At 52.8% G+C, this 27,039-nt stretch overlaps 5 protein-coding genes across 5 annotated transcripts; 4 read left to right on the forward strand and 1 right to left on the reverse strand.

Annotated features, from left to right (window-relative positions):
• Positions 1-6,902: 6,902 nt before the first annotated feature.
• Positions 6,903-7,818, forward strand: UCRPA7_7957 (putative c6 finger domain-containing protein; the record flags this gene model as incomplete). Its single annotated transcript, XM_007920477.1, has 3 exons — positions 6,903-7,200; positions 7,261-7,415; positions 7,474-7,818. 3 exons carry the CDS (start codon positions 6,903-6,905, stop codon positions 7,816-7,818), a joined length of 798 nt encoding a protein of 265 aa, XP_007918668.1.
• Positions 7,819-8,097: 279 nt separating this feature from the next.
• UCRPA7_7958 (putative proteasome component pup2 protein) lies at positions 8,098-8,977 on the reverse strand (the record flags this gene model as incomplete). Its single annotated transcript, XM_007920478.1, has 3 exons — positions 8,098-8,271; positions 8,349-8,887; positions 8,953-8,977. 3 exons carry the CDS (start codon positions 8,975-8,977, stop codon positions 8,098-8,100), a joined length of 738 nt encoding a protein of 245 aa, XP_007918669.1.
• Positions 8,978-10,197: 1,220 nt separating this feature from the next.
• On the forward strand, positions 10,198-12,318 carry UCRPA7_7959 (putative spc97 spc98 family protein; the record flags this gene model as incomplete). Its single annotated transcript, XM_007920479.1, has 3 exons — positions 10,198-11,445; positions 11,647-11,844; positions 11,899-12,318. 3 exons carry the CDS (start codon positions 10,198-10,200, stop codon positions 12,316-12,318), a joined length of 1,866 nt encoding a protein of 621 aa, XP_007918670.1.
• An 839-nt stretch (positions 12,319-13,157) lies between these two features.
• UCRPA7_7960 (putative phosphatidylinositol 4-kinase type ii subunit alpha protein) lies at positions 13,158-15,537 on the forward strand (the record flags this gene model as incomplete). Its single annotated transcript, XM_007920480.1, has 3 exons — positions 13,158-13,813; positions 13,869-15,220; positions 15,371-15,537. 3 exons carry the CDS (start codon positions 13,158-13,160, stop codon positions 15,535-15,537), a joined length of 2,175 nt encoding a protein of 724 aa, XP_007918671.1.
• A 7,981-nt stretch (positions 15,538-23,518) lies between these two features.
• On the forward strand, positions 23,519-24,130 carry UCRPA7_7961 (hypothetical protein; the record flags this gene model as incomplete). Its single annotated transcript, XM_007920481.1, has 1 exon — positions 23,519-24,130. The coding sequence occupies one exon, from the start codon at positions 23,519-23,521 to the stop codon at positions 24,128-24,130; it is 612 nt and encodes a 203-aa protein (XP_007918672.1).
• Between the last annotated feature and the right edge of the window lie 2,909 nt (positions 24,131-27,039).

The following is a 27,039-nucleotide window of genomic DNA, read 5'->3' on the forward strand; positions in this document are numbered from 1 at the left end:
CCTTCTTGCCGGCCAAGTATATTTCTTTGGCGCTTTTCAAGACCAAGTTCGTCTAAAAGAGATGTCAGTGATAGCAGAAAGATGCTTGTGCAGGAAATTTTGGTTTTCTCCAGCCTATCGATAACGATAGCCGATAAGGTAAAGCACTCGGAGGTCGGGAGGACGACCCACATTATTACATATTTCACTGCAGTTTTAGTCCCTCCGCCGGGATCGCTGTCCAGAATCTGAATACTTTACCAATTCATACCCTGATATTCTTCGCTTTCTCTCTCCAGCTAAGTTTTATAGGTTTTAAAACCCTCGGAAGACTCTGTAATGAACTATATTATACTCTCAACATCCAAGTAGCAAGCCAAAGCACGATACGTCGACTGCAGGTGCAGCGAGAGCCTGGAAATAAGTTAGGTATGCCTAGGTACTTACAATTTGGTCGTCTTGCCAATGCCTCAAGCCGGGGGAATTATTTGTGTCAGGTGTTTAAAGGATGCCTAAGACAATTTTACTATGGGAGCAACCACCAGGCCAAGAAGACGACTGGGCAGCCGGACGTTAGGTGCAAGTCATTGGTCGATATCGCCTTGCGGGCGTATGCTGCATGTCATGGCTTCTACCTGTGGAACCTCACGCTTTCGTCTTCAAGGCAGAAGTGTCCGGCGAATTGACGATATTCTGTGCGACTGAAGAATATGCCAGGTAATCTGACCAGTGGGGCTTGCTTGGATGAGTTTGGCCGTCTTTAGCGAGAGAGAGGGTCACTGCATTCAGTATTGCTACGATCTCCTGGTCCAAACTCAAGTCACCTCCCGGGGGTGTACAAGGACAAGGACAAGGACAAGGAACTAATTTCTCCTTTAGGACTGTCGGTCGTGGGCAGGAGCCTGGCCAGGACTCAAGACAACCCTTGACTGTGACTATCACTTCCAGAGTTGTGAAGCTCCTGGCGTCTAGGAAACTCAGGCCTCCAGCAACGCACAACGTCCTGTCTCACAGGTATAGTCTCATTCCGGATCTCACACGACGATGCTTTGCCAGATAAGGTTGCCACGCGGTTGTCCGAGGTGCCACCGAGGTACGGAAAGTATGCCAGCAACATATTTGGCGAGGTTGCATTGTCCACATTGTCAGGTTTTGAATCCATCTGGTCCAGTAACGGGGAAGCTTCTTCGGTGCTTCTTCTCCAACTCCACCATTGACAGTTTGGCGCCTTAACCGTCCAGGGTATCCCATATGACTTCATTGAGGCGCTTTCCTCGATGTGGGGTAAGCGCAGGTGTGGCAGCCCGAACAAGATGGCAGCTATCATGGACCTTCCTCGGCAACTTCTCAGCAAGGAGCATGCGAAACGAGGGTCTACGGACTGAGCTACTGCAAATATTGTCAATTGTTGAGCAGACGGCACTTGAATCATATTGCACTAATTATGCAAGGCCAGTGTCTGGCCCATGACTCGAGGCATTTCTCCAAGGCAGACTTACACCTCCACCGCCTCGGCCGGCTCTCTTGGGATCCCTGGATTTCGCGTGGCCGACATATGGGACCCCATTCCTCTCTCCGTGTAGTGACGGCGCACGGCGGGGGCAGCAGAGCCCATTCGAGCCATTCTGCCCTTCCGGGGCATTCGGGTGTGGTTTTTGATGGAGCAAGGAGTCCAACAGGTTCAGACTCTGCATCGACCGCACAGCGCCAACAATGAACGGTGTTCGGCCTAGTGTAGACTAAAGCATGTTGGCAGGCGATCGACACCTACTGGCCCGGAATTTCCCACCACCAACAATCAACCATCCCCAAAAGAACCATCCCAAGGACGACAGCATCACCCCCCATGTTGAAACTCTACAGAGTCTACCAGCGGGTGCTTGGTCCGCTATCAGATCTTTCTATGACAGTCACACGTCAAACATAACTCTACGAGACCACCGAGGCTTGTATTCCCTGGGCTAATTGAGTAATTCAGTGTCGTAGTCGTCCTAGGGCCTTCTTTTCCATCAACTAATTACCTTCTGGTCGCTAGGTAGTTCATGGACAAACCCAGACCACCTTGCCTGTTCTACTGTACGATGTGCACTCTGGGCTGTTCGTGCACAAGATCTCCAATGATCTCCTGCGGCTGCGAGGGGCAATGAGGATCGATGACATCTAGAGACTCTCTCCCTTTCATGTTGCACGATCCAGTGCGCAGAGTTTGTGTTGCACGACGAGATTTGCCCGTGTTACATTTACTCAATAACAGTGCAGCACCTGAGCCACCCCTGACCCTGAAAGAACACTGCAGGCAGGGCATGATTGGCCCTGTGTCTACTATGCAGTAGGTCCGTTGGAGAAGACCAGGGAGATGGGAGGCTAAGAACGCAGGCCAGCAGATCGCTGGCAAGGCAGATGCTCTTCCTCCTCGGCCCTCCTTTACGATGCAGCAACTACCGGTAGACTAGCCCGCGATCAGTGAGTGGCATGAAAGAAGGAGAAAAAATTTATCTTCGGTGTCCGCTGTGCGGGTCAGCCTTTCTCAGTAACTCTCCGGATGTGCGCTTACATGTACATAGCAGATATGGTATGGGAGTCCTTGGGCTGCTCCCTCTGCCGGGTCTCTCGGCGCCAGGCTTGGGAGCGGTTTGACTCGTTTGCTTGCCAAGTCGACATCGTGCCTTAGTTCACGTTCAGTTTCATGTTCCATGTTCATGTACTGTCCTTTTTGACTGCCGTCGCTCCTTCTACCTGCCCTCAGCTACCTTACTGAAATGTCAGGTAGCTCAGGCAGGTTGGCCGGCCTCCTGCCTGGCCGGCTCGCTGGCTGGCACACCACCTACGTCAGGTAGATACAGTACCTATCTAGATACCTAATAAGCTCTTCACATTCTCATTATTCACACCACACACCAGAGCAGCCAGTCTGAATGTATGAAATCGGGCTTACTGGGATGCTGGGAATTTGTCCAATCGTCGCCTGTGGCCCCCATGCATGCGGCATCAGTGGTCTACTGCGTAGTAATTCCGCCAATTTAGAAGCCCCTGTTCCGCTGTGCGCCCATTGTGCCGGCCCCCTGAGCCTCCCCCCCCTCCCCCCCTCCGTTTAGCGCGCAAATCTTATCGCACAATCCCCATTGAACACCACGGGCTGCTGCCGCTTGCCTCTATTTAGAAGAGCCCAAAGCTCGAGCCTGTCCGGCCCCTGCAAATGATCCTCAACGGGGAACAGGTAGTGAGGTAGTCTCGACGCCTCGCCCGTCGATCCAAGCCTCTCTGCCGTGAGAAGCGGACTACTACTGTATGTACTATGTATGCTACTGTTGTGTGCTAGGGAATGTGTGTACTATGTACTGCAGTACTCTAAATTAGAGCGAGGTTTATGCACCCCGTACTATTGCGTATGCCACAGGGGCAGCCATCTTCTCATCACATACCACACTTGGAAGACGAGGATGCACTGCACTATCTAGGGTAGTCTAGGTAGGTAGGTAGGTATTTTTGGAGATCTCCCCCCTCTGGCTCCGCACCATCATCATCGCCCCGTCGTCTTCAACACCATCCGTAGGTAGTAGCACCTCACCACTAACGTCCGTTGCAACTTTCGCCGCCAAGGGTTAGTGGCCGGCCTTAGTTAGCTGTCTGTCTGTCTCTCTGTCTCTCAGTCCACCAGCACCGCCGGCCTTACAGTCACTCCGAGGCTACCGCCTCGAACCTGGTCAAACCGATACCTTTAAAAGGTAGTGCCTCCCGTCGCGCATATCTTGCGCGTTGAAGACGTTGGCTAAAGCAGCTCTAAGCCAAGCAGCGCCAAGCAGTTCCGACTCAACGACTCGACACTCTGCGGTCTAGCCAGCATTCTTGTCTTGTCTACCTTTCCCGGCTCTGTGGACTCGGTGACAAGCCAGGCGGGGCAGGTCCTGAATTGGAGGAAGAGAAAGAAGCTTGCACCACCTCGTCTCTTTCCCCTGTTGCTCGCCGTCCGTTCGCTTCCGCATTGCATAGTCTCAAGCACTGCTTGCTGCTCTCCGAACGGACCTAGATCCGGGAATGATAAGGGCGGAGCACGCTGCGGACTAGTGTATGCTACTATCGACGTCTTTGATCCGCCGTTCATCTGATTAGAGCTCTCATCAAGACCCTCAAGACCCTTCTGGGGAGCCACTTCCGCGTGCTGGGTGGGCCGTCGAGCAGAGGGAGAGCTTGGCTTTGTATATACGTATAAGACACCAGAGTACAACCTCACAGGACCAGTCCTCGCCCAACCACGCTTACCGATGCACACAAGACGACCCAACAGTTACACCAGCTTGTTTCAGTCGAATTCAACCAGCTAGCTGCCTTATATACTTGGTCCGGCCTCTTCTCCTCTTTCTTTGGCTGACTCCCTACCCTCTCGAGCGGTAACTGCGCACAGCGGCGGAAAATAATTGCCCTGTCTTGCTTTCTCTATCCTAGCTGCCAATTGTCTCGGCCAGAGACCAGACGGTTCACCTCCAGCCCATTCCCTTCTTTGCCAGTCAGTCTCGTTGCCGGGTACGGTCCATGGCACCGTGTGGGCTTGCGACGAAGTGCCCCATTTCCGGGTATCCCAGCTACGATGTGAGGAGCGGCCTCGACTGACGGCTTAGCGGGTCTCTTCAGCGTCCATATACTTAACAGCTTTTCTCGTTAAAATCACAGAATACCTCCTATCAGATGGCTTCTACTGAGGTAACGCCAGAGGCGTCGTCGGACAGCAACCGCGCGGACGAGTCTCAGCCTCAGGAGTCTTCCCCGACAACCGACAACAAGGACAACCCGCCCCCTAAAAAGGCGAATGTCAGGAAACGAACCAAAACGGGATGTCTGAGTATGTAACAGGGCTCTTCACATTCCTTCATGTGGTCTTGGAAGACTTGTGTATCATCTAACCTCTCTTCAGCCTGCAGAAAACGTCGAATTAAGTGCGATGAGGGCAAGCCCACTTGCAACAACTGCATCAAATCCAAGAGACAATGCGAGGGCTACAATACCAGAGTGGTCTTCAAGGAGCCGATGGGAACCTACCAAGGTGGCCCCTTCGGACCCATAGTTTATCACCCTGATCCAACCGACGCCCTCGTTTCTGCCCAACTCTCTTCAGCTCAGTCAAAGTCTTCCTCCTCTCAAGGTGGCCCTCTTCCTATCATTGCGCCCAAGCCACCTTCAGTGGACTTTGGCACGCCGGCTACTTTCCAATATGCGCAAGCTTATCAGGCACCGCGAGCGGACTCCACGTCCTCGATGCACTTTAATCACATACCGTATAGCGCACAGCATGCTGGGAACACGCCCGTTTTCTCGCCTGACTCCCATAGAAAGACATCCTTCCAAGGGCATCAAGGAAGAGCTGACGCTTTCCATTATTACAACGTCTCGGAAGCTACGAGTCATGCTCATCATCCAAGAGATGATGTGGCGCACACTATTCACCAGCAACCCGACTTGCACCGGGCTGAGAGCTCCGATCTGATCTCTCCCACAGATCACCCCCACGCAACGTATATTGGGCCCGTGGCAGACGACGGATATTGGTATTCTGACGATGACGCCTCTATGGGCGAGTCTGATGACGAGTTCGGCCCAGAACAACATGCTGCTAATCTCACGTCGAATGACCTTGGTGTCTTGGTTGCAAAGCGTTTACATGCCCCTTTCGACCCGTATGGAACGCAGGTCCGGTCCTTCCATACATTCGCAGACGATAATATCCTTGCCACTTATATCCCGTCATCTACAAATTCCCCCCTAAATGATGCTCAGACAGCTGCTATTTTCTGGTATTTCGTCAATGTCACGGGTCCAAGCATGTCGCTGTATGAGCGACATCCATTTGACCCATCTCCCATGTTTCAGGGAGAGCCTGTCCCAAAGACTAAGCAGCATATATGGACATGTCAGTTGATTCTAGAGAACGTGAGCGGCCTATGGCTAATGTTTTGCAGACACTTTCCCCATAATTTCGTTCAATCACCCTGCGTTACTGCAGGCAATGCTTGCGCTTGGTAGCCTTCAGATGGCAAAGCTGCAAGGCGTCCCCGCGACAGCATCTATGAAACACTACCATCTCAGCTTGCGAAGAGTTGCGAAGAACTACCAAAGTAATAACAGACGAGCCCAACCGGCAACCCTCGCTGCCACTCTGTTGCTGGGCTTTTATGAGGTTTGGAACTCAGACCACGACAAGTGGTGTAAGCACATGTGGGGGGCACGAGCGATCATTAAAGAGATACCATTGCGGCAGATGACGCAGTCGATCCTTGCCATCAAGCGTATGAAACGACGCGAAGAGCTCCGGCGTCAGCAGCAACAATATGACAGCTTTATGCCGTCACATCACGACATCCTTGATAACGATGTGGAAGATGTCGACGTGAACTTGGTCCGAGAACTGACCGGACGGCCTGTCTGCTTCGAGGACGACCACGGGGCTCCGCCTCCAACCCACGTCAGATACACCGAGAGAGATTTGGAGAACTATGAGCATATAAGTGACCTTTATTGGTGGTACTGCAAAATGGATGTCTACCAGAGCTTTCTCGGTGCTACAAAGCCATTGTACGTCCCCATTAGTCGCATCTAGAAACGAAAGACTAATGTTGAATAGCTTGGAGTACGAGAAGTGGACCCAGTGTATACCTCGAGCCCCCATCGGGAGGATAGACGCAATGTGAGTTTTGTGCTTCTTCTTACCAACGATGCTTGACTAAGCCATGGTTAGATATGGGACCTTTGACCATCTCATGTTGGTCCTCGGACGCCTCGCAAGTTTTGCGTCTATAGATATGGCTCGGAAGAGAAGGGCAATGAAGGAAAGGGGTGGGCCCGGCGGACCAGGAGGTCCCGGGGGTCCCCCCGGCCGTCCCGGAGGTCGTGGAGGACCGCCCGGGCCACCTGGCCAGGGCAACTCTCCGCCGATGTTTGCGGGAATGATGCCGTCTAGTGGACGGGTCACCGTGCCAACCGGCTTCAGCCCACCGCGAGATATTCCAACTGCGGAGAGCAGTGACAATATCGATCTCGAAACCAGCACACAGGCCGCCTTGGAAGAATGGGCCGCCATCCGGCGAGCCTTTGAGGTCTTCAAGTCCAAGCTGGGCCAGGACTTTGAGCCGATGAGCCCCGAGTTCGAGCCGCCTCAAGCCACACCATTTGGGCTGGCGCTCACATACCGCACGTACAGCATTGCTGGAATCTGGATGAACTACTACATGGGTATGATAGCCTTATATAGGGCGCACCCGAGCATGCCTCCATTCGCTATGGTCGCTGCAGGCATGGCTGCAAGGTCAACAGCCGGCTACGCAATTGAGATTGGTCGAATCGCCGCCGGTCTCGCTGAGGACTCTGCTACCGTCTCGGCTATCAGCACCCTAGTCGGAGCTGCTTTTATTGAGAGCTGCTTCTGCCTCTTTGTTGCTGGAGTCCAAGTAAGTTCTTGCCATTTGTCTCATCCCAAAAGTTATCTGTCTGACATACAACCTACAGTATCAAGATCCCGTCCAAAGACACTGGACCATCAGACGTTTGCACGACATTGCCCGGCTGACTGGGTGGCAATCCGCGAGGCAGATTGCTAATGGGTGCGAGAGCGCATGGAGGAAAGCAGCAGACCTAGGGCACGGGCCGGGATATGAGAGAGATCCTAACTTGACCGCTGAGGAGCACGAGTCCGTGTGGGCGAATCCACGGCGTATTGACGCGAGGATTAAGGAACTGAGTGGGGACGAAGACAAGCTGGTGTTGGCCAAGTCTGAGAGAGCACACTACGCCCTTGGACTGTTGAGTGTTGAGCAGGATCTAGAAAAGCTGGTTTTACAAGAACGCGGTTGAGACGACACGTTCTCCATGTAATTACGTATTGTTGTTTGTCACATGAAGCGACGATATTCGGCAAGGCAAGCTTTAGCTCTAGATGATGTTTACGGATTGGCATTTTGAAGATCAGAATGCTATTCTTTGACGAGGGAACCGCTTATCTGAGGGTTCCTACACTAATGATACAAGTCGTAATTCACCTGCGCCCTTGATTGGGCAAGGCAATCGTTTTGTGAGCCGCATGTCTTCACATTCAGACCCTCTAGCATAGTCAAGTCCGAGGCCCGGAGAGCTCTAGTTCGCTGGTAGGCGCTCTACGACGGCGGCCATCTCCTCATCTGTGTATATCCTGAAGCCCTTTTCCTTGGTAACACTCGCCAGCTGGACGTTCTTCGAATCTAGCTTCTCCTCCATGACTTGCTTCAGGGTCTTCAGGACCAGGGTCTCAGCATCGATGATGGTCAGTGACTGTAATCATATCAGCTTTGTGCTCCGCGCCAAGGTGCCTGAGACCAGGACAATCAAAGGAGATCATGGCTACCTACCTTGTGATACTCGTTCTGCAGCTCCGCTTGTGCGCCCTCACTTCCACTGCCAATAGCCTTCGCGTCGTAGCGGTAGAAGGTGCCACTGGGCTCGGCGTGGTACAGGCTCGGGCCGTCCTCGTCGTAGCCAGCAATCAGCAGGGCGACGCCAAAGGGCCGGCTCATGATGCTCTCCTCGCCGTCGGCGGACTCGCCGAAGCGCAGGGCCAGGTCGCAGATGGCCTGGGTGCAGGACTCGACGCGCAGGGGCTCGTTGTAGTTGAAGGCGTGGCTCTGGCACTCGACGCGGGCGTGCTCGACCATGCTGCGGGCGTCGGCCTGCAGCCCGGACATGGCGCACCCGATGTGCCGGTCGATCTCGACAATCTTCTCGACGGACGACGTCTCGAGCAGCGTCGACGTCACGCGCTTCTCGACGCCCAGCACCACGCCCTCCGACGTGGCCACCCCGATGGCTGTTGAGCCGAGCTTGATGGCCTCGAGCGAGTACTCGACCTGGAAGAGGCGGCCTTCGGGCGAGAAGGTGTTGATGCCCCGGTCTGCGGTAGGTGAATTGTAAGCAGGAGGTTTGGCAGAGGGAGCTTCATGCAGCAAAAGTACTGACCGTATTCTGATCTTGCCATAAACATCTTGGCGATATCGTGTGATGATCCCCTCTAAGTCGTGATCTAGGCGCTTGCACGATGTGGTTCGTTGCAGGTTGGGGGAATTGGGGAGCCAGAGTGGTGGTTTGCTGTGGTGATGGTAATGCTGGAAGCTCCAGGCAAGCAAACCGTCTACGCAGCTCCAGCCTCAGCCTGAGACCCTAGTTCAGTGCCAACAGGCGGCTCAGAGCTCCCAGCAGCCTCCCACACCGCCCTACACACCTCAAACCAATCAGAGCTCACAGCCCACAACCCACCTCCAAGGTACGTAGATTTACCGATAAGACGCGCCCACCGTCAATTTGACCGCGATTCTAGCTGTGCTGCACTATCGAGTAAACATCTCTCACGATAGAACGATCTGCGCCAACACTCGCACCGCCGCCAAATGATCGAGGACACTGCGCAGCCCTTCGTCAGATGTAGACCGCAGCCATGTCGTCTGCTTCCATCCGAACCTCCACCACGTACACGGACCGGAGAGCCACAAATGGCACGTCCGCGGGGGACAAGGGCAGACCCCGCATGAGCGCCCACGACAGCTTCAAGACCCAGCAGTCTGAATCTAAGCAAAAGGCACCGTCGCCGCAACCGCAGTTCGCTGGGACATCACATAAACGATCCGCTTCTGGAAATCCCAGGCCGGCGAGTCGAGCTACCGAGGAGAGGAGGACTGAGAGACATGTCGTCACGACGCGGGAGACACTAGTGTCGAGGACGAAGAGCCCAGATCGACGAAGCGCGGCGGCTGCTCCAAGTGCGAAGGGCAGGGGAACTGATGGAGAAAGACAAAGAGCATCAGAGGCGAAAGTAAAGGATACTCGCGCTGAACCACCTCCGCAAGGTATGTGATTCTGGCCGATTTACTCTATGGATTTCACTAACAGTGGCATGCAGCCCCTTGGGAGCCGGAGGCAAGCTTACTTCCGCACACGTCTGCTCCTCTCGCGTCTCGAATATCTATCCCACCCTTGGCATCGCAGGCGCCACAGTCCGTCCAACCAAACCCTCTCCATGAAATGTCTCTCGAGGCTCAAGAGGCCGTTATGATCGAAGACCTGCTATTCGTATTCATGGGGTTTGAAGGGCAATACATTCGCTTTGCAAAGGGATACAATCCTCATGAGGAAAGAGACCGACTCTCGGGCCCGACTTTTCGAATACTTCCGGGGCTAGATCCTAGCCTATTGGACCTTACATCATCCATGCTTAAGATGGCGACCCATTACTCTGCTTTGGAGACCTTCGTGGATGTGCAAAGCAGAGAGGAGTTTGGTTCCGTCAACCACGCCCTCTGCGCTTCGATCCGCAAATTTCTACAAGACTATCTTATCTTGATCGCTCAACTAGAGACGCAATTTCTCACAAACGACACATTCACCCTTCATGTTCTAAATATCCATGTTCTCCCCACCAGCCAGATGATGTTTCAGCTCTATGCGTTAGCGCACGAGTTACTAAAAAGAAACGCACTGCTGGATGATGAGACGGACGAATCAAGTAACAGCGGCGACGACTTTGACCACATTCTTGAGCAGCTCAGAGAAGGCGGAGATTTAGTCCCAGGCAATATGACTGGGAAGAAGATTTGTAAGGGAGGTGTAGTACTGGGCCTTATCACCAAGAGGCTAGAAACAATGTCAGGAGACCCAGCCGCTCGAGCGTTACTTACAACTCTCCTACGAGACGCCAGCCGACCATACATGGTCATGCTGAACGAATGGCTGCACCATGGTGGGATCAATGACCCGCACGCAGAGTTCCTCGTTAAGGAACAGAAAAGTATAAGGAGAGAGCGTTTGGAGCAAGACTATACGGATGAGTACTGGGAGAGGCGGTATACCATCCGCAAGCATGACGTCCCTCCGCAACTCGAAGGTGTCAAGGACAAAGTGCTACTCGCGGGCAAGTATCTAAATGTTGTTCGGGAGTGCGGCGGAGTTGATGTCAGCAAGGAGGTTAAAGATGTCCCAACGTCATTCGACGACAACAGATTCCTCGACAATGTCAATAATGCCTATGCTCATGCCAACGAGTCGTTGATGCAACTGCTCTTGACAGCTCATGGCCTCCCAGCGCGACTACAGTCCTTGAAACACTACTTCTTCCTGGACCCATCTGATTACTTCTCATACTTCCTTGAACTCGGTGCTTCAGAGCTTCGTAAGCCAGTCAAGTCTGTTAACACCGGCAAGCTACAATCGTTACTTGATCTGGTATTACGACAGCCAGGCAGCATTGTCTCTCTCGACCCGTTCAAAGAAGATGTCAAGGTGGAGATGAATGAGATTACTCTAGTCAAGTCTTTGCAACGAGTGGTCAATATCACTGGTATTGAACAAGGCGAGGCTTTACAGCCTCTTGCAAATCAGACTATAGACAATGACAAGAACGCCATCGGCTTCACGTCATTGCAGCTGGACTATGCAGTCCCCTTCCCAGTCTCCCTAGTAGTAAGTAGGAAGACTGTTTGGAGATACCAAGCCTTGTTCCGGTACCTTCTATCTCTTCGATACTTGGAATCTCAGCTGTCTACTACCTGGCAGACTCATGCCCGGGGCGTTACCTGGTGTCACAAGAGCTCTTCGCGAAATCTGGAGATTTGGAAGCGACGTGTCTGGACACTGAGGGCTCGTATGCTTGTGTTCGTGCAGCAATTACTATACTTTTGCACAGCTGAAGTCATCGAGCCGAACTGGCAGTCTCTAATGTCTCGTCTCAAGGAAAAGGATGATGCTCAGGGTGGCCCAAGAGGCTTGACTAGGACGGTGGACGAGTTGATGCAGGATCATGTGGATTTCCTCGACACTTGCTTGAAGGAATGCATGTTAACCAACAGCAAGCTTCTCAGGGTGAGTCTGCCTGTATCTATTGTAAGAAGGGGTATTCGCTAACTGAATTTATAGATTCATTCAAAGCTCATGCAGACCTGCACCATCTTCGCCGCCTACACAAATTGGCTCTCTAGAGAGTTGGAGAAGTCAGACCCTGACCTAAGCGGGACGACAAAGCCACACGGTATGACAGAAGAGCAGTGGCGACAGTTCCAGGCTGTGAAGAGCCAGAGGCAGTCTTCTTCCCACAATGACTCGGGCATCTCTAACAAGGATGGGCAAGATACCGACGCAAGGATCAACAATTTGTTTGAGATTATGAAGAAGTGGGAGGGCAACTTCAGCCGGCATCTTCAGATCCTGCTCGATGCGCTAAACCACTACGCTGCCACGGAGACCGTAGTATTACTCAGTCTTTGTGCACGGCTTAGCACTGCTAACCAGGGCACCGAGTATGCTGGGCTGAGACATGATGAAGATATCGTGATATGAGTATGATATACCAATCTCCTTTGTCTAGACTGAAGGCGGGCAGGAGGACCGTGTTAAGAGCATGCATGTGGATTCATTTTGTAAGGCGTTTTCACAGGGGAAAAGCCCTGTACTAGTCCCGCTTATCGATCGAGCTGGGGATTGGGCAATGACAGTCTAGGCAGCTGTGAGAGAATAGCTCTCAAGAAATCGAAAAACTCGAATAAGATGCAGAGGGTTTCGTTTGGTGAATTGACGATAACGTCTGCGTCTTAATCACATGGCATAATTACGTGCTCAGTTTAAGATGGTCGTTTTAGTCATTCGTGCTATTGGCGGGTTGGACTTTCAGGAGGTCTGGCCTGATCCGTATACCGTTAGGGGACCAGTGAAATTGGATGTAGGGACAGCTAGTCAAGAAACGGGCAAGCCTCCTGGTCATCCAGCAGGCTACCTGACTGACCTGTTAAAGTTACCTAACATCAACTTGTGACAGACATTTGACTTCCCATTGTCCAGCAGACGTCACAATTCACCCAGTTCATGACTGCACCTTGATTCCTTTTCCACTGGCTTGGGAAGAGGCATCAGAGCGCTTGTATTGTATCGTGTCACCCTCCTTTCTATTCTAGGCTTTGCTCTCTTCACTCGTGTCATTTCCGGATCCCTTGTTAGAAGCCTTCGGCCATCACGCTGTTCGTTGCGACCTCCTCCTTGAGACTGCTGCATTTGCATCACCGACGAGCCGTTCTTTGCATCTTAGAGGATCATGGCATAAATCATATGGATTAGGACGGCCCGCCATTTCATCGACCATCGATTAGATTTACGAATTACTCCCTTCACATCCTCCCGCCACGATGCCGCGCGACCGCCCAGCGACGACGGGCTACGAGCGTCTGGCTCAGGCCGACCAGCTCAGCGACGACTCCGACGATGACTTCATGGTTCAGAGCTATGCCTCATTGCAGCCTGCCTCGGCCCCGCGCTTCGCCCCGATCTCCCAGCCGCGCCCACACTCGGGCATGACTTCGCCCAAAGCGACCTCATCCTCTCGGCCCGGCCGACGCCGACGCGTCCGCACTAATTCCGGCGTCGACCTCAAGGCTATCAACGCGCGGCTCGAGCGCTGGGCCGACGAGATTGCCGCCCGCTTCAAGAGGGGGAAGAAGAAGACCGGAGAGGAGGAGCGCCTTGAGATACACCACTCCGTCTTCCAGGCCCCCGAGGGCGTGCGCCCGGCCACGGCGGAGACGCTTGCCGCTCCCCAGCCGGGTGTGATGACTCGTGACGAGTTCGAGGCGATTGTTAATAGCGTACGGCTAGCCATCGAGCAGGGTGTGCATCCGAGGATGATCTCTCAGGGCAGCTCCGGGAGTTACTTTGCGCGGAATCCAGAGGGCAAGGTGGTCGGCGTCTTCAAGCCGAAGGACGAGGAGCCGTATGCGGCTGGAAATCCGAAATGGAACAAGTGGATTCACAGGAACTTGTTCCCATGTTGCTTCGGACGTGCTTGGTATGCATCATCTCGAGACTCCTCAGCATGGTATCTTGTTAACGCTACTAAACAGTCTTATCCCCAATCTCTCATATGTCAGCGAGGCGGCGGCGTACGTTCTCGACGTTCAGCTCCGCACCCACATGGTGCCATATACTGACGTCGTCTATCTGTCGTCCAAGTCATTTCATTATCCGTTCTGGGATCGCTATAACTATTCCAGAAACAGGAAACCGCTCCCCTCAAAGCCAGGCAGCTTTCAGGTATTTCTCAAAGGCTTTAAAGATGCAAATGTTTTCCTTCGGGAACACCCGTGGCCGGACCAGTACCTGTCTGGATTCCGGACGAATGAAACCCACCGCAAGAAGAAGAAGAGGTGGGCGGACAACTGTCGCCCGTCCAGTGCTCGTTCCCAAGATGATACAGGAAGCGATGATGGCTATGACACCCCAGAGACACGAGTGCCTAGCCCTGGTAATTTTGTCTGGACGGAAGGCCTGAAACAGTCGTTCAGGGAAGAGCTGGAGAAGCTCGTCATTTTGGATTATATCATGCGTAACACCGACCGAGGTCTTGATAACTGGATGATCAAAGTGGATTGGGAATCACAAGATGTTTCGATTGTGTCCGAGCCCGTTCAACTCAACACCAACACAGCAGACGAGCAAGAGGGACCGCGGCCGGTAGACCTGTCTCAAAGGAAGACAAATGACCGCGCAAGCTACCCGTACAGGAAGCAGAAGCCTATGGAGGCCGCGAGCCCCGGGGAAGGACCGCCTGATCCGAAAATGACCATCGGAGCTATCGACAACTCGCTGTCTTGGCCGTGGAAACATCCAGACGCCTGGCGCAGCTTTCCTTTCGGATGGCTTTTCCTACCTGTAGACCTCATCGGGCGGCCATTCTCGCAGAAAACGAGAGACCACTTCCTCCCATTGCTGACCTCCACGCAATGGTGGAGTCAGACCCAGCTGGCTCTACGAAGAATATTCCAATGTGATCCTGATTTCCAGGAGAAGATGTTTGCACGACAAATAGCCGTCATGAAAGGACAGGCCTGGAACGTGGTGGAGACGTTGAAGACGCCGGACCATGGCCCATTGGAGCTTACGCGTAGAGCCAAGGTATGTGTATGGGATGACCTCGTGGAGATACCGGTGGCTGTTCCCATGAGGGTCACATCAGCCGAGATGCGGCGACGGACCCAGGCGGACTTCCAGAAAGGCATTGAAGAGGAGATGGATATTGGAGCCGCGAATCCGTCCTCCGAGCCAGTCGACCTGCTCGGCCTGGCCAGTCCACCGGCCGATCTTCCTCATCCAGGGAGGTTTGAGATTGCTGGAGTTGGAGAGTCTCCAGGGGAGGAGATGGCATCTCCTGGGGAGGAAGCGGTGTCACCCCTCGATACGGCTGCGTCATCTCCCAGTAAGACAAGGGACCGGCCAAGGCTCCCACAAACATCTATCGGGGCTAGCTATTCTGGGGCACATCGGTCGCTCAATATGTACACGCCGCACCGTGAGCGGCGGTACTCATTCGCAACTGCGATTGGGCGACGAAACAGCAACTCCATAGCGCAGCATCTATACGGCAGCGGTCGGCAGAGCTGGGATGACGGGGATGATGTCGAGGGCGATCTCGGCTATGCGGCGGCGGAGGGCATGGAGGGGAACCAGCGCAAGGTTATCGTCGAGAGGCTGGAAGCGGTCAAGGCTAGAAACCCGGTGTTTACATGCTGGTAGTGGGTTTTCTTTTCTTTACTCGGTGTGCTGTATTATTGTTTTTTCTGTGCCATATTTGGGATAGGTTAGACACAGGTCGCACTGCATTGGGCTGCGTTACAGAAACGGCAATGATGAAAAAAGAGACTAGAGGCTATCCAGACAAATACACCACATCACACACTTCAAGATGGGGCGGGTACGGTTTCCATTGGTTTCCATCTGTGCTTCTGGGATGGGGAAATGCAAGCACGCTGCTCCTTGGATGATTCTCCTTGCATTGCATTTGTGTATCTCTCGTCTCCGTCAACTCCGGTATCGAATCACGGCCAGGTGAGGTGGCTGGGAGGAGAGAGGCCTCACAGGAGACCTGGCAGGTCGTGGCCGGCTTGCTGAGTGACAAATTTCGGTGAAGAGCCAAAGTGATATGTCAGGTTGTACAGTCGAAAATGAGGCTTACACAGACCTTCACCCTCCAGTAACAGTGGTTAGACAAAGGCAAGCATGCAAACTCGGCCGAAGGGGGCTTTTTTGGCTTCCAGGGGCTGTGAAGGTAGAGGTGAACTCGGTCCGCGGTGGATTATTCGGCGAGCTGGGACGGGCAATGCTATCATCACATATCACAACAAATTATTATATGATGGAGGTGTGTGACATAATTTAACTATCATGCATGTCGTCAGGCAAATCCTTCTGGACAGTTTCCTCCGCCTTGTTGTATCTCCATAATTGCCTTTTTCCTGTGCGGTCCTGCGACAGGAGGGTTAGGGGTGTCGCAAATTTGGAGCAATGAGAGCCTCTGCTTTTCAGAAGAGACCTGAGGTAAGGTCGTGTTTCGCCTCGGACCCGGCGCTCTGGGAAAGGAGCAAGGAGACCCTGTCAGCACGGTCAAAAGTTAAAATGACGCGAAAAAGGGCAGAGAGGACCCAGAAGGTTGGGCGGCCGTTGCGTTTCATTTTCAGCCAATGTCGAGTCGCTGACGTGCGCCCGTCTGCTCGGGAATCTCTCCCCATGCGGTTTCGCTTCAACTAGCCATCTGCAGATTTCGGAAACGACAGCTGTGCCCGGTTTTATCGGAATGCAGAAACCGTAGCTGCTGATCTCTAGCAGCCAGCAGCTTGGGGTGCCTCGTATTTGCTTGGGCTCTGAGTTGTCGGTATCTGCGGGAGACCAGACCAGCTGGGGCGATATCAAACTAATTAGTCGTCTGCCGCTATCAAGACTGGCAATCAATCCATAGTCTCTAACTAAGCCACGATGGGACGGCCCAACTCGCAAAGAGTTCCCAAACCTGTCCAACAGACAGACAGACAGGGCATTCCTTGAGGGGTTAGACACCATTACCGTCCGCGCGGGTCGTCGTCGTAAGAGTATTCGAGTATTCCGTGACTAGAGCGGTAGACAAGCGTGGACAACCTGGCAACTGCAGATCTCCCTGTGGCTAGTGGCTCTCAGTAACCAGCTCCTCGGGATGGCCGTCTGAGGGAGCAGAGGGAAAATTAGAGGGATAATCCTCATCACCGCTCAGTCTCATTACCGGTGGTCTGGGAAGCTTAAAGCGCCTCTTCAGGGATTGCCTGTCTAAAGCCCGTCATCTCGGCTGCCAGCGCGTCATTTCCCTTAGACTCGTGCCGGAATTGTACTATGCTGTAAGGGAGCGAGTTGGACCCGGAGATAAATGACTCAGTTAAGTAACGCCAGCCGTCGTCTCTGTACCCAGAACGGTCTTTTCCGCTGCAGCGGCCCGCACAGGCGTTGATCAAAGTCGATCTTATCGTTCATGTCTCGGCAAGTCATTACGCGATCCCAAGGGTTCAGACTCCGCTTCCTTCTCGCTAAAGCCTCTCCTCCTCCTCCTCCTCTTCCGCGTTGTGCTGCAAGTGATTTCAGGACGGAGAGAGAATTTCTAGGGGTCAGGTGTATGTATTCAGCTGAACCATGACCCTTAGGGAATGCTCAGAGCTTAGAACAGGGATGTCGGCGAATAGACCGAGTGAGGTAGATGCATATGGGCTATACTGTAGTCATCATGAACGTACACCACTAGACTATTGGGCGCCCAGCACACTGAGGCTACCCGCACGGGTCGGAGACTTACCCCTACCTATAGTTCGGACCCGTTTCTGTTCTGGCTCAGGCATGAAGCCTACGTACTGCATAGTATGTGGCACTGTTATTAAGGGTTTAGAATCCTCAAATTCCACGATTTTATTTTTCATGATCGTCATATGCAACAGCACACCCACCCATGCTAGAAACGTGTCCGTGGGAGGGTCAGTGGCTTGCAAACAGACACCTCACCTGAAGGACATGCCTTTGTGTGTGCCTCATTCCGTCCGTCCATTGTTCCACCATCATGTTGGGACACCCTCCAATTCCCTTAGCCTGGGTGCCAGCATGCAGACGAGGCCTAACGGGGGTAGTGATATGAGGTCAGAGTGGTCAGCCATGCAGCAGTGGCAAGCCGGGATGGTTGGTTTAATTTTTGAAACGGCAGTCTTGTAGCGGAGAATTTCGCCTTCCATCGTCCTTCTCTGAGCCTTCTAAAACGGTTAAACTAGTTTCAGAGCGGCAGCATCCTGGCGGGACCGGCGCGTCCTGCCCTTCGACGAAATCCCAAGTCCATGTCACCGGGTTCCTCTCTTCTGTCTCTGCCATGTATAATCACCCAGTGCTTGCTTCCCTCAGGTACATGCTCTGATCGACGCCAAAAGCAAATAACGTTCCTTGCTAGTCTGGAGCGCTTCATCACCGTTCAGGCCCGCTTTGCACATTTGGAGGCGCTGTTGGCTCATTGACCCGGTTTTCTGGGCCGTCAAATCTTGTCTTGGTCCTTGAAAATACCAGGGAAACGGCACCATATCGTGTGCACTTAGCAGGCTTATTATCATAGTAGAAAGACACCGAGCTATGTCTCCGCTACCCGCGGCTTTGGTCCAGCTGGAATTACTGTCTGAGTCCTGGACGAAAACGAGGACCCGCTGAGTACCCAGCGAGGAGGGTGGCTAATATGGGGGGTGTATCAGGCTAACAGCATCCTGGGGCTGCAGTCATGGTCAAGAGACACGTCGACCAGCACTCCTAGCCAGAACTGCTCCAATCAGAAAGACATGAACAGCCCGGAGCGAAGCTAGAATGGGTTAAAACAAAGACGGCCCATCTTTGCAAAGTTTGAGTGGTCTGCCATTGGTTCTGCGTCGTTTTGAATAAGTGCCCTGTGAGGTCAGAGGGATGTAGGCCTTGGGCAGCAATCTCTATAGGCCAGCCTCCGGGACTGCGGAAATCAGTTGTGTTCATGACGGACGCGGTATCCTGACCATATGCTGACGGCCAAGTACCGTGTCTGAATTCTCTCTTGCTCTCGCACAGTGGCTTATGTGGCTATGAGGCCACCATAGTACTTTGATCTGTTATCCGAGCTGCCGGGTTTCTTGCAGACTCTAGCAAGGGGGAACTAGCCTGACTGGAAATCCCCAATGTGTGTAAGAAGTGCCAGCCAGCCCATGATCGACAACAGCATCGTGGGGTGCGAATTCTCCAGCCGGCCAATCTGAATTATCTGACAAGGTCCAAGGGTCCACTAATTCCATAACTGGGCTTTTACCACAGCACACTTGAGAAGGCGTACCAGACGAGCCTGCGGCTTCGGGCTGCCGCTCATGGCCCGATAGTTTGTTCACTGAAGAGTAACTTGAGGCGCAAGGGGCAACGATAACTCGCGCTCGCGCCCGAGGGTGCTACTTGGCGCCTGTCGAGAACATCGCGAGTTATATCATACCGGCCTGAAACCCAAAGCGACACCCAACTTGGCGCACCATCTTTTGGAGTTTTGCAACAAACTTCCACATACCCCTATCTTCAAGTCTGTTTACTGGAAACTCCAGAAGGAAACCTCCATGGAAAAGTAAGGAGCCCCTGTTGGTTGTACAGAAGGGAGATCACTAAGCAGATTCTCGCCCCGTAGCGACCCGGGAACCGTCCCTCTCGACGACACTTATTACGAGACCGTCACGCACCACGACAGAGAGTACCAAAGGTATGCCGTCGATAATGGGGCCTATTTTGCTCCTGTTGATGAGGTATGTTTCAACGCCTTAGGAAAGCGTCGAGATTGTTGTAAAACATCTCAACTTTGATTAACCCCTGAATAGGACGAAGCAGAGCGACTGCAAATCCAGCACGGGGTCTTCCAACGACTTTTTGACGGCCGACTCATCTTTCCACCTATACAGTCTCCCAGGAGAATTCTCGATTGCGGATTTGGCAATGCTTCTTGGGCCACCGATGTTGCGGATCGGTATCCAAATTGCGAGGTAAGAAATTACCGCTTCCCGCTCCCGATCAGCGAATCGACTTGATTCTCGAGCTCGAAAGAAGACTCGGTGTCTTCGTGACAGACTAATCGTTGCTCTTCTTGGAATCCCAAGTTGAGTTTCTGTCCTTGACGCCTACTAGCCAAAAGCCAGGAAAGTCAGGGGTTCATAACCTCTCAAGTGGGAACTGCCGACAATTTGTTGAGGCTTCCATAAGACTTCATGGAGTTTTCCTCTGAAAATAATTTCTCCAAGTGTCATCACTAACATTGGAGCAATAGGTCACTGGAATAGATATCAGCCCGCATATGATCCCGCTAGAACAGCCCCCGAATCTCGAACTTCAAGTAGATGACTTGAACCAGCGGTACCATCTTTCGAACGGTTCTTTAGCGTATCTAGCCTAACACCGTTTTAGGTTTTCTTTTCCTTCGAATTATTTCGATCTTGTGCATAGCCAGCTTATGGTGGGAGGAATCCATGCGAATCGGTGGCGGAGTTACTTGAGGGATATATTCCGAGTTCTGAGAGCGGGAGGCTGGTGCCAGATGGTCGAGGTATACTTCAACGCCCAGTCAGACAATGGAACTTTGACCAGTGGTATGTCAATGACATGACCCCAAGCTGCCAAAGAAGCATAATAACGAAAGTGACGACAGATAATGCGCTCCGAAGATGGTCTCAGGCGTATCTGCAAAGCCTCCAGCCCTTCAAAGACCCAAGGGCGCCGTTACAGTTGGAAAATCTAATGAGACACGCTGGTTTCGTCGACGTCGAGTCCAGATTGCTACCGCTACACTTGTGCGGCTGGTCTACTAGTATGTGTATACCGAAGTCTTAGCCATGAGTCCTAGCCAATGTCTGACTATTGTGGGAAATAGACACTCGAGAACATAACATCGGAACGGCGAACCAGGAGAATGTCCATCGGTTATTGGCCTCGCTAGCCACGTATCCCTTCACGGAGCTACTGGGGTAAGCTAGGCACGGGAATCGCCTGCAGCGAGATATAACTGACAAGATATCGTTGCTCAGTATGCCCATTGCAGACGTGCAACTGTTAGTAGCACAAGCCCGTGCTGAGGCTGATAATCCTGCATTCAAGGTAAGAACTCCTATTGGGTCTCCGACGAAGTGAGGACCTCCTTTCTATTCGCTGCGCGGTCCGAATATGCTGGCATTGGCTGATTGTCCGGGTGTATCCGCAGGCTTATTTTCCTGTGTAAGTGCTAAGGGCCCGGTTTTGTATATGTATACACATATCCTAAGTGCACGTGCGCTATAGGCCTCTGTATGCGTGAGCTAACAAGTGTGATGTCTATAGTTATGTTTGCATTGGTCGGAAACGACGCTGAATAGGCCTTGAGACCGTGGTATCTCTTGGAAGGCGATAGCCCAATAGAGGCGGCCATGCGAGCTAGGTCCGACTCTTCCGTCGCATCGGGGAGAGTTCATATAAAGGGTGCCTTTCTTGCATGGCGTGGCGTTGTTTGCGATTGCATTTGGCATGATTTCATGAATTATGATGACGATGACGACGTCGATGATCAAGACGAGCGGCGGGTATGGGGCCATGTTGTGTGTGTGTGTGTTTATTTGAAAGGGTGACAACGTCCTTGCAGCAAGAACGTGGTCGTTCCTTACCTGTCTGGACTGCGTTCAATCCGCTCATTCGACCTACCTACATACCACCGCTCCTTCCAGTCAATCATTTAGACCATGAATAAAAAACATTGTCTCCTTCCTCTTCTCATTTCTTCCATCTTCCTCGGAAGGCATGCTCTGTCAATACTCGGATTTCCCCTCGCCATTTTGCCATTTCGATTTAGACTGAGCATCGAGGACTGAAAAGGGTCAAATGCGGCCTCTTGTGTCGGCGATGCCAAGTAGACCGGAGCGTGGGTCGAAGAAAACCGTCGTAATCGAGAAGAGTTCACAGGCCACAGAGACACGACGGAAAGAAAGGGGCGATTTGAAAGAGAGGGTGGGCCAGGGGGCCATTTGAGGGCTGCCCGCGTTGGCTATGAGCGAGAGAGTGAGCGAGCGACCACCTGCAAGCCCGCGAGACGACGAATCTAAGGGAGCTTTCAACCATCCTTCCGCTTTGGGGGTGAGACAAGTGGCCCCAGAAACGACGCCCGAGGGGCTAAACAAATTGCCTGTCCAAACACACGCGGACACGCCTCGCCCGGACGCAGAGCCAGCGGGGGAAGGGGGGCCGGGCAGCTCTTTATATGGCTCGCTAGAAATGAGTGTGAAGCAAATTCATTCTCGGTTCCAAACCACCGGGTCCGATAATCACGGCCCCGTGTTCCGGATGTATCAAGATGGACCAAGATGCGACTCCTGTCACATTCAATCACACCGGCCTACCCTGCCTGTTCCCACATTTGTGCCCAACATGTCGACCTAACTGCGACGGGTATCTCGAGCTGCGGTCTCTACGGCAAGGTATATAAGGCATGCCCGCCCGGTACTTGGTGCACTAGGTGTAACACAGCAAAGACTATCAAGGACTACCTATGCACACCCAAGAACTGGGCGGGTAATGAGAGACTAAGGTAATGAACGATTCTCCACTCCGCCGACGATGCCCTTGAACCTCGTCCTGCATCGCACGCCTGTCAGTGCCCCGGTCCTGGTCTGGCAGCGACGCCAATCGCTCGCCTGCATGGACGGCTTCAGAGCCTCAACCAACGGCTCATACATGCGCATTGAATACACATGAGCCTACTTTCTTGTATCACTAAGATACGTTGCTGTTCCGTTCCGAACTGATCCTTCTCCGGTGACCCGACCGAGGAACCCGAGTCTCACGATGATAAGTGGGAAATCGACGCGCAGACAACAGCGCAAAGACCCTCCGTTGGGCAGTTCGAGGTCAAGCCCATGGTCCATGATCCTGGCCCAAGTTGTCTTACAAGCCCTGGCTGGGGCCAGCTAGCGCACCGCGGGTTTGTTTCCAGAGACCCGAACCCATGCAAGCGGGCTCAAAATTTCCCAGCCCAATTTTAAGTTGCGTGGTCCATTCCGTCAGGTGACCTTCTCGAATCCTGCACGAAGCAACCCAGCAGCTGACAAAGCCTGAAGGAGTGAATGCTCTCTACCATCACTTTGTTGGCCTTTATGGAAATCGCTATACAGCTTTGAAGTACTGTTCTATATAGGGAATTGCTATCAGAGGTCTGGATCGAGAAAACGAAGCGCATCCGAGCCTAGAGTCTGAGTCTAGAGCCTGGAAGCTGCAGTCTGCTGCAAGAACAACTGTACTGCAGGTGGTGCTTCCTGGCTGCGGGCCAAGGCCATTCAAGCTTAGTGCTCTTCATAAGGTGGGAATCCCCCACGCCTTAGCACCCGTTTCAGTCGACTTGACCTGTCTGCCGCTGGGCCTGTATGTTTTAGTGGCCAATTGGAATTCTTCCCACCCGTTTGCTATCACAACGTTTTTCTTGCAATAGAGTGCTTTCATTTTTCCCAGCTTAAATGTGTCTCCTCCTCTCCTACAGTCCGGTCATCACCAGCATCTAGCGCACTGCAACTACGCGCGCAGACCTGTACAAGCCTTGACGAACAGTTGTCTGTAATTGATCTATTTCTGCAGAACTAATTGAGCCATTAGAGTTGGTCTGGCCTGCCATTTAGGCACACCATCCCGCAACGCGAAAAGGACTCAGTCGATACCCGTCAACATGGGCAGCCGACTACTGCCCTACTCCATTCGTGCTCTAGAGCGGCTTCCCACTCGGGCGGCTTCATCAAGACAAGTCCCCAGCCCTAGGGTGTCATGTCAGGCTCGCCTTTACTCGAGCGAGACGCCCCAATCACCGCCCCTTTTGTCCAAGATCAAGGGTGATCTCAAGGCTGCCATGAGAGCGAAAGACCAAGCACGCCTAACTGTCCTCCGCTCCATTATATCCGCGACCAACAATGCCGCCAAGACATCGTCGCCCATCAAGACCGACGTTCAGCTCGTAGCCCTCCTGCGCAAGACGGCTCGGGCATTTCAGGACGCGGCTGGGGAGTTCCGCGATGCAGGACGACAAGACCTGGTCGAAAAGGAAGAGGCTCAGGTCCGGATCCTCGAGGAATACGCGGCCGAAAGCGGCGTCGAGAGCCTAGGAGAGGTGGAGCTCAAGGCTATTATACAAAACGTCATAACAGAGATTGCGGCAGAGAGCCTGGACAAGACAAAACAGTCAGGCGAGGTCATGAAGAGACTCATGGCTAAGGGTGGGCCGTTAGATGGAAAGGACGTGGACAGGGCAGCGGTGTCGAAATTGGTGAAAGAGGCAGCCTCGTAAAGCATTGTAGAACGAGGACGCCCACGAGCGATTGCCGGAGCATAATGTACACGCCAGGTGCCACGTACCGGTCGGTCTACGTAGGCTGACACCGGTCGACATTACTCGATGTGAAACCCGAGTTGTATATAACATTGCATGGTGACAGAGCGCCGTGCAATTTTGTAAGCTGAACTTGTATATCTAAGGCTGTGTACAGTATGTACGAGTAGTTCACAAAAAGAGCAATACCCCTCCTCCAAGCTTGTAGCAAAGATGTGCTTACCATGCCGATGTTACCAGTCTCTGTTGTGATCTAAACACACGAGTATTCAGATTCGATAGCCGCACCCTTCATGTATGACCTCCCCACGTTCCCGAGCACGAGGACTCAGCTAGGCACTCCACGCTTCCTCGGCTTGACGTGTGCTTCGTCCTCCCCGCATTATAAATTAGCTGCTACACAAGTAGCTGAGAATACCACATGGCAATCATTGTGGCATGACATGCACGATAAATCGGACGATCTGGAGTTTGTTTCGGATGGTAGTTCTCAATTCCATATGATGGCAGAACTAGATAGCACCATCTTGTCGAAAATTCACAGGCAGGGTTCGGATCAAGAAAACCCGCTGGAATTACAGTGTCCCCTGAGCTACCAAAGCTCGCGAATTACTCTGTAATGCGATCGCCTGTCTTGGCTGTGAACCCGAGTTTCAGGAAACAACTAACGCACTATATCAATTTATAGTTCAGCTTCGATTGGGTCAGTGGATTTAGGTCTATCTTCTTGCCCAATCAACCCTGTCAAATTTTCCTAGCTAGGATGGAGGTCACGCTGCCGTTTCAATTCGATGCTTTCCGTCATGATCTACCGCTGATGCTCGGCTACGGATTGTTCCCCGGATTGCATTGAATGGCTCCAGCCGTCTGAAGCATGCTCGCTAGACTGACCCCAGTAAGCCATCGATGATCCTCTTCTTACGCCGAAACATCTGGTTCTCTTTCACTTATATTAGCACCCAAGGCCACCCCTCATTTGCCTTGCTTGCCTACCCAACATCTTCCTAGAGGCATAAGCTTGGCCTTTTATTTGTGTCACCTCGGTACCTACCTGCCTTAGGTAGTCATCCCGCCTATATTGTTCTGATAGGCCAGAACCTGAATCAGCTCTCCCTTTGAGAGCCTTACCCCTCGAACGACCACCTATCCTCACGTCCGCCAAATCAAGTCCGGTATAATATGAAGTACAACTTCCAAAACAACCTCTGAACCCAACTCAAAAAGAGACTGCCTTGTTACCATGGAGCTTCCTCTGTTGCCTAGGAAGACAGAGCCACAGGTCCACTCGGACGAAGTCACGACCAAGGTCCTGTCAGCGCTCTCCTCTCCGGAGCCAGAGGTCCAGAGAGGACGCAAGCGGCGCCGCGACCCCCTCCCCTTCACTCTCATCACGACATCGCAAACACCTTCGGGCGAGACGTTTCGAGGCCGCTGCCGACAGCGGTCCACGTCGTTGGTGAACCTCTCGTCCCGCAACACCTCGCGCAACTTCCGGGACGCTTCGTACTCGCCGTCCAGGAAGCGCTTCTTCCGCGTAGCCAACCTCGAGCGCCGCGGCGGCCGGCGACGCAGTCAGAGTCCCTCCCGCTCCCGCTCGCCCGACGACAGGGAGGGGGTCAAGCGCAGGCGGCAAAGGACGACGAGCCATAGCCGGGACCACCAGGGCGTGGTGTCGTTTGCTCTGGTGGAGCAAGCGCAGCAGTCACCGTTACGTCTCGAGTTCACGACCGTGCCCGAGGTCTCTAGAGACAAGGAGCAAGAAGGATGAGATTCCTAGCCTTGGAGACAGGAAAAGGAAAACGGAGCCATGGGTCGGATGGAAGGAATTCTGCCGGCCGGATTAGAAGAAGCCACTGTTGGATAACAACGACTCTTCACACAGTACGAGAGTCGACAAGAGTTGGTAGTCAATGGCATGCGGGAAAAGTCCAAGGCCCGGATGAGCGGCCAAGATACGCACAAAACGGTTTATTTTACATTCGACATACGAAGCTACACGTGAGGCCAGCTGAGCTGCCTTGCGGTGACAGCTGCTCCTCAGCTTTCAATGTGTGAGAAAAGCGGGCTTCAGGGACGGGGACAAGGTCGTTCTGGCGTTGTGACGATTGATACCAATATGAATAGCTTAGTATGGATTTTCAAGGCTGGAGTCAAATGAAATTCAAACTGTTTGTCGGATTCAAAGTCTGAAGGTCCTAGTATGGCCAGTGTGTTTCCTAGATATCTAGGGTTCACCCAAGACGCCTACATTGATGCTTGCTTCAGTGGGGACGCCGTGGTGGTGTTATGTAACAGCCGCTAGCCCAGTCCCCTTGCCCACATCAGTCAGAAAGCTGGTTATACGCCTCGTGTTACATATACCTATACCTACAATATATGCAATATTGTCAACAGATTACCCAACTGTCCGAAGAGACATACTGAAAAGACGAGTAAAGCGTAATCATGTATAGAGTGCCTTGGTATCATATAGGACATGTCTTACAAGTCCAGGGCTTTTTGAGTTTTTGGAGGCGCAATACCGACTGCCGCATCTGCAGTTGGGGGGCCATGTGACAGGGAGGGCCACGTGAGGCGCACAGTTTTAGCAGCTAAGCAGCTACTAAAAGTTAAGATGGATGCTGATGGAGCTCCTCTCAGCGATTCCGAGAGTAAGTGGGGTAAAGCCTCATTCTGGAGGGGGATGGAAGTACTGCAGCGAAGGGTAGCTACTTGAGAGATCAACGAATGAATCAATATACGATGGAAGTCAAGCTTGAGCTTGAGCTTGAGCTTGAAGCTTGAGCTTGAGGTTCAGGTTCAGGTTGGTGGTCTAGGCGTCCAACTTGCATGGACAAGAAAAGGGCAGATCTTGCTTGCATCATGTG

The sequence above is a fragment of the Phaeoacremonium minimum genome (assembly GCF_000392275.1).
Source record: "Phaeoacremonium minimum UCRPA7 unplaced genomic scaffold PA7_03_scaffold_560, whole genome shotgun sequence".
NCBI classification, from domain to species: Eukaryota; Fungi; Ascomycota; class Sordariomycetes; order Togniniales; family Togniniaceae; genus Phaeoacremonium; species Phaeoacremonium minimum.